General features: G+C 34.0%; 2 protein-coding genes across 2 annotated transcripts in view; one reads left to right on the top strand and one right to left on the bottom strand.

Moving 5' to 3' along the window:
• Window positions 1-3,900, top strand: part of LOC136036449 (diphosphomevalonate decarboxylase-like) — a 21,265-nt gene extending 17,365 nt beyond the window's left edge. The window contains exons 5-6 of the mRNA XM_065718689.1: window positions 58-192; window positions 3,646-3,900. Of these exons, the coding sequence (XP_065574761.1) occupies window positions 58-192; window positions 3,646-3,786 (276 nt within the window). The 3' untranslated portion in view covers window positions 3,787-3,900. The remainder of the gene's footprint in view (window positions 1-57; window positions 193-3,645) is intronic.
• Window positions 3,552-12,034, bottom strand: LOC136036584 (josephin-1-like). Its single transcript, XM_065718888.1, has 3 exons — window positions 11,921-12,034; window positions 8,113-8,330; window positions 3,552-5,174 (listed from the first exon to the last, which is right to left on the bottom strand). The coding sequence occupies exons 1-3, from the start codon at window positions 12,032-12,034 to the stop codon at window positions 5,000-5,002; spliced, it is 507 nt and encodes a 168-aa protein (XP_065574960.1). The 3' UTR covers window positions 3,552-4,999.

Genomic DNA, 12,034 nt, shown 5'->3' with positions numbered 1-12,034 from the left:
TTTTTTTTGTTTAGTGTTTTTATTTATTATTTTATTTATTTGTTTTTATTTTTTCAGGCTGCTTACACTTTTGATGCTGGGCCAAATGCATGCATTTACCTCCAAGACAAAGATTTATCTGAATTCCTCTCAATTATTGTGTCGAGTTTTCCATCCATTGAAAAAGAATATGTTCGTGGTTTACCTGTGGAGGTGAAGTAAATTTGATTTATTTTCTTTCTTGTACGTCTTTTATGTTACTTCAGCTCCACGTGGACCCTCCCAAGGCTCTTTTGTTCCTGATCATTCTTCTTTATTTTGGATAATAACAACTCTTGTTAATCGGCCCGAATATCTTTGTTTATCGGCGATAAAATAAATTTGACTTATACTCTGTATTGTGCATCTTATACGCTCTGCCAATTCCACATGGACCCTCCCAAGGCTCTTTGTGTCTGATTGTTCTCTTTAGTTTGGAAAATAACAACTCTTGTTAATCGGCCCAAATATCTTGGTTTACTGGTGATAAAATAAGTTTGATTTTTACTCTGTACTGTGAATCTTATGCGCTCTGCCAGTTCCACATGGACTGTCCCAAGGCTCTTTGTTTCTGATCGTTCTCTTTAGTTTGGATAATAACAACTCTTGTGACTCGGTCCAAATATCTTGGTTTACTGGTGATATTGAATTCCTTGTACACCGTTTGTAGGATCTAATTTTAATCCGTTAATTGCATGTCATAGTTTCTGGAACACACCTCCTTTATCACCTAGTAGATTTCACTCTAGATAAAGAGAAATAAATTCTTTAGACTTCGATTGGTTCTTTTTTCTTACTTTTATTATTCTTTCTTCCTTTATGGCGTTGAATTTACATGGTTCTGTTTCTTTTTTTCACGCCATTTTTTAGTTCGTAGCGTTAAGAATTTTTTTTTAAATAGTAAAATTTTTTCGATCTATTAGATATAATATAATTTCGAATAATGTGTCCTTATTTTGCATAAAAATATCTCTTCATGTGAATCCGCCTAAATACTTTTATGCTTCGTCTTGGTTAACCTGTGAGCAGTGCCGTTCCTAGGCTTAGTAGTGCCCAGGGGAAAATTAAATACAGTGCCCCCATCCGGACTAAAATGAGCAAAAAACCTGGATCAAAGTTGGCAATCCCTTAGCCACGGGGTATATTCTTTACTAGCCTGTTCCAGACTATGAACAATCTAAAAATCATGCCATTCTGTTCTTACTCTTATTTTTGCTTAGATTTTTGCGGCGCTTATTGGAGCTCCTCTCATGAACTTGCAATATTGCTTCCAAATTTTGCTTATTCTAGAACATAAAAAAAAAAAAAATACATGAAATCTCAGTTTTTAAGATTATCAACCAACTTTCAATATTATTGTTTCCTTACAAATTTTGGGCCTTGCTACAGAAGCCCAGCCATGGTGTGTAAAGTTATTTTCCTCCCTGTCCCGTCAGGAAGGGTGAAGGGGAGACTCTACTTAAAGTAAAGCTTGAGATATTCTTCATATCACAAACTTCCAGAGTCTATTACAGGGAGGATGAAAACAATGAAATTAAGTCTCAGCGATTATTAGCCATGGAAGGAATCATTTAGCCACCTCTCACATGTTTGAATATGTATATTTTGTGTGGACCCCTTTGCGTTTGTCCCTAAAAGCCAAAGATTTTAGTGAAAACTAAATCATTTTGTCTATCTAATATATAACTGCCTGAGAGAGTGTGAGAGAGAGAAAGGTTAAACAAAGTAAAACTGTATAAGTGATCAGAAACACAAAAACTATGGCATAATTTCGTCAAAATCTTGGGGGGAAGGGGCAAAGTTGGAGCCAATTTTCCCTTTGAAAACTAAAAAATGAGCAAGGTAGTACCATAGAGGCAAAAATATAGTAAAGAAGACTGACCAATTTCTGTGGATGCTTGAATTATGGAGGCTTATCTTACTTTTGACAAGATTTCTGAAGAAATTAAATTTCAGCTGAGGGGAAGGGGCAAACTGAGGCCTGGGAGGGAAGTTGCCCCCAACCCCATAGCAAATTACGGCTCTTGACAATAATTGCCAATTCTGCCTACTATCAATCCAATCCGCGTTGCAATGAATAGGGTTAGTATCGGTAATGAAAACTTTTGCCCTGTTATCTGGTTTACCTTTTGATGCCCCTGATTGGATATACAATGTACTTTACAGACAATTCTTTCATATTTTTGAAGCAAGGTTTTCAACAATTACAGACTTACTGAAAAAATATTGGCATAATTTTCTGATCAGGCATAATGGATAACTTTTGGATTATAAACATGCTATTTTCGATTAGACCAGTCGCATAATCTTTGAACATATTTAATAGATTAGATACGAATGTAGGGTTACAGCTCTTGGTAAGCCTTGCTTAAACTTGTCAGGCTAAAAATTTGGAACGGTTGAAAGTTGATTGATAGTCCCGATGTATTGGGACTATCACAATTATTTTTTTCCTGGTCTAGAATAGAATCTGGTAAACAGTTTGAACGCAAATGCCAACTTTTTTTTATCATAAAACATGGATTTCTTTTTATGAATTCTATTTATTAATCAGCTCAATAATTTTAGCCTTCTGGAGTATCTAAATACTCAAATTACTATTTTTTTCTGTTAGAGTAGTTTAAGTAATCCAACTTTCTTTTAAGTTAATTTGTAAATAAGGAAGAAATACATTTATTTTACAAAGAGAGCATACTTTTTCATTTGTCTACCATCGTATGAAAAATCGAAGTTGTTAAAATTTTGAACCGTTCAGAAACCAAAACCAAATTGGTACGTAAAAAGTATTTGCCTATATGTTTTATCAAAATCAGTGACTAGGCATCGAAACGTTTTTTTTTTTATCTTTAAACGGAATGATCTCACACTGAACAGATATTGTAGATGAAATGTCGTAGAAACGAAAAAGGAAGTTCCAAAGAGGAAAACATTATTCAGCAAAATACTTTGATCACATTCTCCTGTAGAAATTCCTGTCATTGGGTATTTTCGCTTTCTTTTGTGGGATTTTTTTTTCTTATGGAATGTCAAAGATAATACGCAACATAGAATTTTCTTGATGTTATTCATTTTCCTTTTTTTCAAATAGCCGTAATAATTGTTCAGAAATATTAAATCAGAAAATAAAAAGATTTTAGTCCTAAGAGAAATAGCCCCTTCCCCCGTTGGAATTCAGTTCGACTATCTCTTTCCCTTAGTCAGAAAACCCTGAAATTATTGTATTTTTTGTTTTTCTCTGCCACTCACTTTGGTTTAAGTAAATAATCGTAAATAATTACATTGGTTAGTGCGTTTAATGAAGATTTTAGGACGACTGACTTGGTAAATTAAAAATTTCTTCAAGTGCTAGGTTGCGCCCCACTTAAAAAAGAAAACGCAGTTAGACAGAATAGTTTGGTGTAACTGGTTGTAAGCGTATTTGGTACGTAGTAACTATGAAACACGCACAAGTGATTGCGTGTTTATTTTCTCACTTTTCTATTTTTCCCTTTTTCTAAACACAGTAGAGGATAGTTAATAAACTAATAAAACAATTTGGTGATATTTTTTTATTAGTAAAAAAAGCTTGTCAAATTGTTGATTTTAGACTTTACTCTCAGCTTTCGTGTTTATTCGTCTTTTTTTCAGGTTGTTTCATCTTCAGTAGATATCTTTCCGAAACACGCTCCTGGTGCCCTTGACTATATCATTTGCACTAAAGTAGGTCCGGGTCCTCGCGTGATCGAATCAGATCATCTCCTAAACCCAGACGGAAGCTTTAAAGTGTGAACTGTAGCTGTTTTTACAAGACTATTGCCATATCTGATAGTTTATTCAGTATTTTATTCTTTTTATGTGGGCTATGATAAAAATTTCTGACAAATAAAGTTTTGCTATACTAAATAGACATACCAAAACGTGTCACCATTACTTTAACGCCAAGTAGAGAGGAGGAGCAATTGCCTTCGACCCCTTAGATCTTGAAAACTGCCCTTTTTGGAGTCAGCCAAATTCCCTTCCCTCTAGGTTTGAATGTCTTATTTTCATGTTTGATATTTATTTTTTATATCTTTATTTTAAGAAATTATCTTCTATCCCCCTCCCTAAATTTTCGTGAAGTAGTGCCCCTGCAACATTATTGACAGTTGTCACTATTAAAACCCAACTGAATAGAGAAATATAAAGTCCTGACTTATTTTTGATAAAATCCTAATTATTGCAGTTCATTAGTTTTGTAATCATTATTGTATCCTGTCATATTGATAAATTGAACTGAAAAGGAAAATTAAAACAGTCTAGATCCAATAGAAGAAATTTCCAAAGAGAGACTTAAATTAACAGATTAATAAAAGTTAAATCAGAGAATCCAAGGAAGAAATTTAACAAGAGACAAATAAATCAACCAGTACATTCAGAATCAAGCCAATGAAAGTAGTCCCTATTTTGTACCTCAATCCAAAGGTCAAAAGGGTAACTTTGTCAAAGAAAGACAAAGATACTATCGAGCGTTGGACCCAAACAGAAAAATAGAAAAAAAAATAGTAGCATTACTCATTTTGGACCAAAGAAAAACATTTCTGCCTTTCTCCAACCCTAAAATTATAATTCCGATTACCTCCTCTTTCCCTTCAAAAAATAAAACCTGGAAGTTTGAAATCAAATCCCCAATCCTGACACAAAACAGGATATACTGTCTTGTGACGACCTTAAACCAAATTGACTATGATTGTAAAAGTAATCTGAAGGAATATCGGCTTAATCTATTCGTTGTATATAATTATGTAATTGCATCGGGGATACGGACACTTGCAAATTATGTTGTGATTTAGTTGGAGCCTCATTAGCCAACATCTCAATCGTCTGGAATTTGCTCATGGTCTGCTGGCCATGTTTTAAATCCCATAGCTACAATTTTTCTATATCCCTTAAAAATGTCAACACTACAATAAAACAACAATGTAAAGAGAGAGCAGGAGGGGCGGTGGGATCGGTCAAAAAAGGGTCAACTATTCTTCCAAGATCCTGATTTATGTGTATCCTCTTCAACAACAATAAACATCTCCACCTCATTGGTCTTGAGCTTCTCAACAAGGAATGATTTAAGATGGCTTTCATCTCCAATTTCAATCGGCACTTTTAACTTGGAATCAAAGTTGTAAAACTTTCCTCCAACTTCCCTGAAAAGACAGTAGAAGAAACGTATTAAGTAAAAATTTGCCCGAAAGAAACTGAAAATAAAGGTTAAATTTTTCATTTTTTATTAATTTTTTGATTTGTTTTAAAATCAGTTTTTTTATTTGATTTTGTCAAGTCTTTTAATGATTCTTTTTTCATTAAAGGATTTTAGATTGTAATTATAGTATGTGTTTATCCCTGTTATTAAGTTGTGTTAAATTTACCCAAGGGACTTTGTAATAATCGATTTTGAAAGGTTTCGACACAACTGCGCAAGCTTCTGCTCCACCGTAGTCTAATGAAAGCTTCACTCTTTAACCTCTCTCATTAAGCACTTATGCCAATTCATGGTTTTTTAAGGGTTAAACTATTTGTACTGCAAGTATTTTAAGGATTTTGCACTTTTTTTTTAACTAAAGTAAGTATCGGTGAACTACTTGTGCTGCAAGTAATTTAAGGATTTTATACTTTTTAATTCAATTGGCTACTGCTGAACTACTTGTGCTGCAAGTAATTTAAGGATTTTATACTTTTTAATTCAATTGGCTACTGCTGAACTACTTGTGCTGCAAGTAATTTAAGGATTTTATACTTTTTAATTCAATTGGCTACTGCTGAACTACTTGTGCTGCAAGTAATTTAAGGATTTTATACTTTTTAATTCAATTGGCTACTGCTGAACTACTTGTGTTGCAAGTAATTTAAGGATTTTATACTTTTTAATTCAATTGGCTACTGCTGAACTACTTGTGCTGCAAGTAATTTAAGGATTTTATACTTTTTAATTCAATTGGCTACTGCTGAACTACTTGTGCTGCAAGTAATTTAAGGATTTTATACTTTTTAATTCAATTGGCTACTGCTGAACTACTTGTGTTGCAAGTAATTTAAGGATTTTATACTTTTTAATTCAATTGGCTATTGCTGAACTACTTGTGTTGCAAGTAATTTAAGGATTTTATACTTTTTAATTCAATTGGCTACTGCTGAACTACTTGTGTTGCAAGTAATTTAAGGATTTTATACTTTTTAATTCAATTGGCTACTGCTGAACTACTTGTGCTGCAAGTAATTTAAGGATTTTATACTTTTTAATTCAATTGGCTACTGCTGAACTACTTGTGCTGCAAGTAATTCAAGGATTTTATACTTTTTAATTCAATTGGCTACTGCTGAACTACTTGTGCTGCAAGTAATTTAAGGATTTTATACTTTTTAATTCAATTGGCTACTGCTGAACTACTTGTGCTGCAAGTAATTTAAGGATTTTATACTTTTTAATTCAATTGGCTACTGCTTAACTACTTGTGCTGCAAGTAATTTAAGGATTTTATACTTTTTAATTCAATTGGCTACTGCTGAACTACTTGTGCTGCAAGTAATTTAAGGATTTTATACTTTTTAATTCAATTGGCTACTGCTTAACTACTTGTGCTGCAAGTAATTTAGGGATTTTATACTTTTTAATTCAATTGGCTACTGCTGAACTACTTGTGCTGCAAGTAATTTAAGGATTTTATACTTTTTAATTCAATTGGCTACTGCTGAACTACTTGTGCTGCAAGTAATTTAAGGATTTTATACTTTTTAAATCAATTGGCTACTGCTGAACTACTTGTGCTGCAAGTAATTTAAGGATTTTATACTTTTTAATTCAATTGGCTACTGCTGAACTACTTGTGCTGCAAGTAATTTAAGGATTTTATACTTTTTAATTCAATTGGCTACTGCTGAACTACTTGTGCTGCAAGTAATTTAAGGATTTTATACTTTTTAAATCAATTGGCTACTGCTGAACTACTTGTGCTGCAAGTAATTTAAGGATTTTATGCTTTTTAATTCAATTGGCTACTGCTGAACTACTTGTGCTGCAAGTAATTTAAGGATTTTATACTTTTTAATTCAATTGGCTACTGCTGAAATACTTGTGCTGCAAGTAATTTAAGGATTTTATACTTTTTAAATCAATTGGCTACTGCTGAACTACTTGTGCTGCAAGTAATTTAAGGATTTTATACTTTTTAAATCAATTGGCTACTGCTGAACTACTTGTGCTGCAAGCATTCAAAGAATTTTTTATTTTTTAATCCAGAAGAGTGCTGCTGATTTGCTTTTGTAGCAAATATTTTGCAAACTATATTCTATTTAATTCAACTGAGCATTGATTGGCTTTATGTGCTGTGAGTATTTTTAAAAATTAATATTCTTGTTGTATGACTGAGAACTGCTAAACTACTTGTCCTGCCAGTATTAAGAGGATTTATACATTTTTTAATTCAACCAAGTGCTTCGGAATTACCTGTGCTGCAAGTACATGTAATATTTTAATAATTTTTCTGTAATTGAAACAAGTTCTGCTCAACCACATTTCCTGCAAATATTTTAAGTATCTTGTACTGTTTTAATACCAATGGGTGCTGCAGACTTGCTTGTGCTGCAAATATCCAACCGAGCATTACAGTACTATTTTTGCTCTAAGTAGGTTTTTTTCTGTCATAAATTTTCTTATTTGGTATCCGTGCCAGCAAAAGAATTAAATAAAAATCAAAGTTGGGCAATGGCAACAATTATACAGACAAAGCTACAATCAAACAAAGCTCTGGTTCTCCTTCTAGCGGTACCTAATGTTGCACATACATAAATGAGCAATTTTTATAATTAAACACCGAGATTATATTATATTGTTAAATTATATTAATTTTATTAAATTGAAATGGAATTATATTATATTAAATATATTAATTCTATTAAATTTTACGATTATATTATTTTAAATCATTTAAATTATATTTAAATCATATTAAATTATAAATTATATTAAATTTATAATTAGACATTTGTGTATCTTTTTTGTTTACTGTGGCGATTATCCAACCGTAGCAGTTTTGACATTGAAAATATTCCATCTCTTGCAACGAATAAAATTATCATAAATAATACCTTATAGCTATCCAATGCTTCCTGTGGAATGGAGGAATATAGCTTGATGTAGTCATGTTCAAAATGATACCAACTACATGTTTCAACACAAGGACGCTTGGGTGTAATCTTTTATCAAACCAAACTGCTTCATGCCCCATCACCTGCACTGCTTTCATCATCACATTCACATCATAGTTTCCAAGGCCAAGTATAGATCTAGAATTGATATATTCACTCTATTTCATTTATTATGTAGGCGCCACAAGAAAATGTAGATGACTATAATATGAAGTGTATCCCTCCCCCACACACAGACAAAAGTGTGCTGGCACACAATAATGAAAACATTAGCACATCTATAGGCAAAATTCAAGGAGGGTGATCAAAATTATTTTACAGGATTTCTGAAAAATGAACATTATTTCCAAACTGTCATCCCAGAAAATTTTCATGAACTTCCAGTGAAATTCTTTTTCAACCATTTTTTAGCTTAAATTATTTAATTCTGTCAGCTATTTCTCATTAATAGGATATAAAAACATTGTAGCCAACACTTTCCTTCAGTAAGCTTCAATATAATTTCGAAATTCTTGGAAAAACGACTATCAACTTCAAGTTTCGTTCCTTTGAGAACCATCTTTGGTTTATTGTCGGAACTGCAAGTCAATTTCCAATCGTTCAGTAATGGGGGTTACAGAGACAAAAATTGCCTGGTCAAGTCACTAAAATGCCTTGTCAGTCACTAAAATAGAATACAATTCACAAGGGGAAAAATCTAAAATTAAGGCAATGAAGATCCTGAAATTACATAAAAATCTGGATATTCCAGAAAAAAGAAATCTTCAAAGCATAAAAATCGTCGATGGCTACATCTGCAAGTTAAAATTGATATTTATCATACGAATAGGGGTGAGGCGAAGAAAGAGCATTGTTGAATCACAATTCTTCTAGAGGGGAGTGCAATCAAAATTTGGACAGGGAGCAAAAAAATTCCTTGTTCATACACTCACAAGCTGATAAAGCCAGATTCCTGTTCCAGGTGAAAAAAAAAAAAATAAAATAATGGACATGAGCATAAAGCAAGTCAATGAAAAGAGACAACAGTCTAGCATTGTTTATAGTGAAGAGCGCTGTCTGTTCAATGTATTCTTATTTTTGAGAGACTCTATGTATTTTTTTTTTCAGAGCCGCTTCATATAGAAGGGGAGATCATATTAACGTCGGATGGGGGTTCATTTGATTGAAAATTGGAAGTTATAGCCTTTTCGTTCAAATAGTCAAAAGATAAAGTAAATTTGCCTCTGGGGTTGACATAACCGCCCAGAGATCCCGGGGTTAGTGTTGCAAGTTCTGCAAGTTGCCCGTTATTAAAAAGAATAAGGTTGTTTTTTTTTTACTAGGCGAAAGTAAAACAGTTCAAAATAGGGATGAAACCTTTTAATTGACAGTGAATATATATAAAAATTATTTAACTGGATATTTCGAGCACATATACAGTGTTCATCATCAACAGGAGTTTTACTGCAATATTCGAAGTTTTACATCATCAGCAGGAGTTTTACTGCAATATTATTAGCAATATTTAAGGGTCAGCTGAAAGCATTAAGTTGAAACTTTAAGGGTATGTTGAAGATTCATCGGAGGACTTTCAGCTGCCCCTTGCCCTTTTTAAATACCCCTCCCCTCAACGTTGATTAAAACTTAAAAAAACACTGTTTCTTCGAAATACTCAAAAGTTCTAATAGCTATGCTTTTGGGACCCCACCCCAGCCTCGTAAGTTAGCTCGTTTCATAAAACTTTGGGATGCCATGCATCCCCCAGCCTAAATTTCGTAAGTTGTGTAAAGTGCCAATTGTTTACATTCAGGATTTATCCCTAAGAAAATGGGGATCGTTTGGTTCTGGGTATGTCCGAAAATGCTAAAGGTATCAAGGTAAAACTTCAGGAAATGCTTCAGGGGGGGGGGTATGTTAAACTAAATAAAAACACAACGTGCATCTAGTTTATCAAAAAGGCGCATTAGCAATATCTTAAGAACAGCTGAGGGTATTAAGATGAACCTCTCAGAGCATGTTGAGGGGGATAGTGAAAAGTAGTCGGAAGATAATCATCCTCCTCCCATGGCCTTTTAGCCTCCTTTTTTAGCCCCCCCCCATGAAGACATCCAACAAAATTTTGATATATCCTAAAGGTCAAATAGCCATGCCTCCGAGGATGACGTAAACCCCCTCTACCCCTGGCGCAAGGGTTGTAAATTATGCAAGTTGCCCATTGTTAACGCAAAGGTTTGTAACACAACACAACACAGTCAGCCCCCCTTACCCTTGTTAAATGCCCCTCGCCTGAACACTCATCGAAATTTAAAAAAAACCGTTTTGTCCAAAATAGTCAAATGGTCTCATAACTATGCTTCAGGGGATGTCATGTCCCCCACATCCATAGGGCAAGGATTGTACAATTTATGCAATTTACCCATTGTTTACAAGCAGGCTTATTACTAGGAAACGATGGAATGTTTGATTCTGGGCGTGCCCAAAAAAGGCTCAGGATATTCAGGCGTAACTCTGAGGAATGTTGAGGGGTATTTTAACCTAAATCAAAAGACACTAAGTGCATTCAGTTTATCAAAAAGTACAATCTATGTGAATAAAGGAGGAAATAAAGATTTCCAGGCTTTTTAGACTAAAAGAAAAAAGTGTCTCTGATCGTTCCAACAGAACTTCAGCCCCGCCTGTTCTCTTCACATGCAGTTCTGATCATGATATTCTTTCGATCATGAAACTAGTAAAAAACTTAAAAGGTTCTGGTCTCCGAATCTGTACTGATCTACCTCCAGAGCAGGCTGGTGCTTCGCTTCGACTAGAACACAGGAACAACGAACAGGAAATATTCATTAGTGATGATGATGAGAGTGTCCTTATTAACAATACTTGAAGTGGATTATCGTGTTCCACCTCATTTTTTTTTCTTTCATTGCCATACGATTGTTTTTTTTTCTCGCTGTCTCATTGAAAATGACTAAGAATGCTGAATTTTTCTATACGTTTTTTGTTTTCTCTTTCATCTTGTTTCTTTTTTTTTCTTTTGTTTTTTCTATAGTACAGTGTTCTGTACCTATTTCCTATTTCACACGTTCTCCCTGTTTTGTGTGTTAGTTTTAGTTCAAAAAAATTCAGTTCAAGTTTATGGCGTATTTTTTTTTTCAGTGAACCACGAGTGCCAGTCGGGATATTGGTTTCATTTTCGCCTGCTTCGTGCCCTCGGAGTGCAAGTCCAGTTCCACACCATGCCCACGCAATTTTTGGTAAGTTATGTTAATTAATTGTTCTCAGTCTGGCCACAGGGATTCCGCCGGGATGATTTCTAACCTTAAAGTTCTTGAGAAAAGCCCCCTAGATTTATTGGAATTATTAAATAGTTCAGATGGTAGTCTACCGAATAAATGTGATATTGGGATTAGTAATTTAGTTAATTGTAGGTATAGTTCAACTCTGTGTAAGGTTTCAAAACGATCTGATTGTCTACGGACTATACACCTTAACACCCAAGGCCTTTCTTCATCTCTGGATCAGCTATATGCGAATATTCTTCACGTCCCGACGTTTTAGGTATTTGCGAAACGTTTGTTACAGAGCGAACGGATTTATTACTGAAACTACCTGGATACAACTGAAAAAGAATACATAGGAAAATGTTGAGTAAAGGAGGATTGGCACTGTATATCTCCGAAACGACTCCATACACGGTCCGACACGATCTTTCTAAGAACATTGAAGGAGTTTTAGAATCACTTTTTGTTGAAATTAATCCTGGTAAATCTGGTACTTTGATCATTGGATAGGTATATCGTTCCCCTAGTGGCTCTTTGGTGACTTTTCTGCAGATCCTTCGAGAAATCCTTGAAGCTATACAGAACCAGCCATACAAAACGGTTGTCAT

This window comes from Artemia franciscana, chromosome 15 (genome assembly GCF_032884065.1).
Source record: "Artemia franciscana chromosome 15, ASM3288406v1, whole genome shotgun sequence".
Classification (NCBI taxonomy): Eukaryota; Metazoa; Arthropoda; class Branchiopoda; order Anostraca; family Artemiidae; genus Artemia; species Artemia franciscana.
Note: the sequence above shows the minus strand (reverse complement) of the source record. Positions and strands in the feature narration are given on the sequence as shown.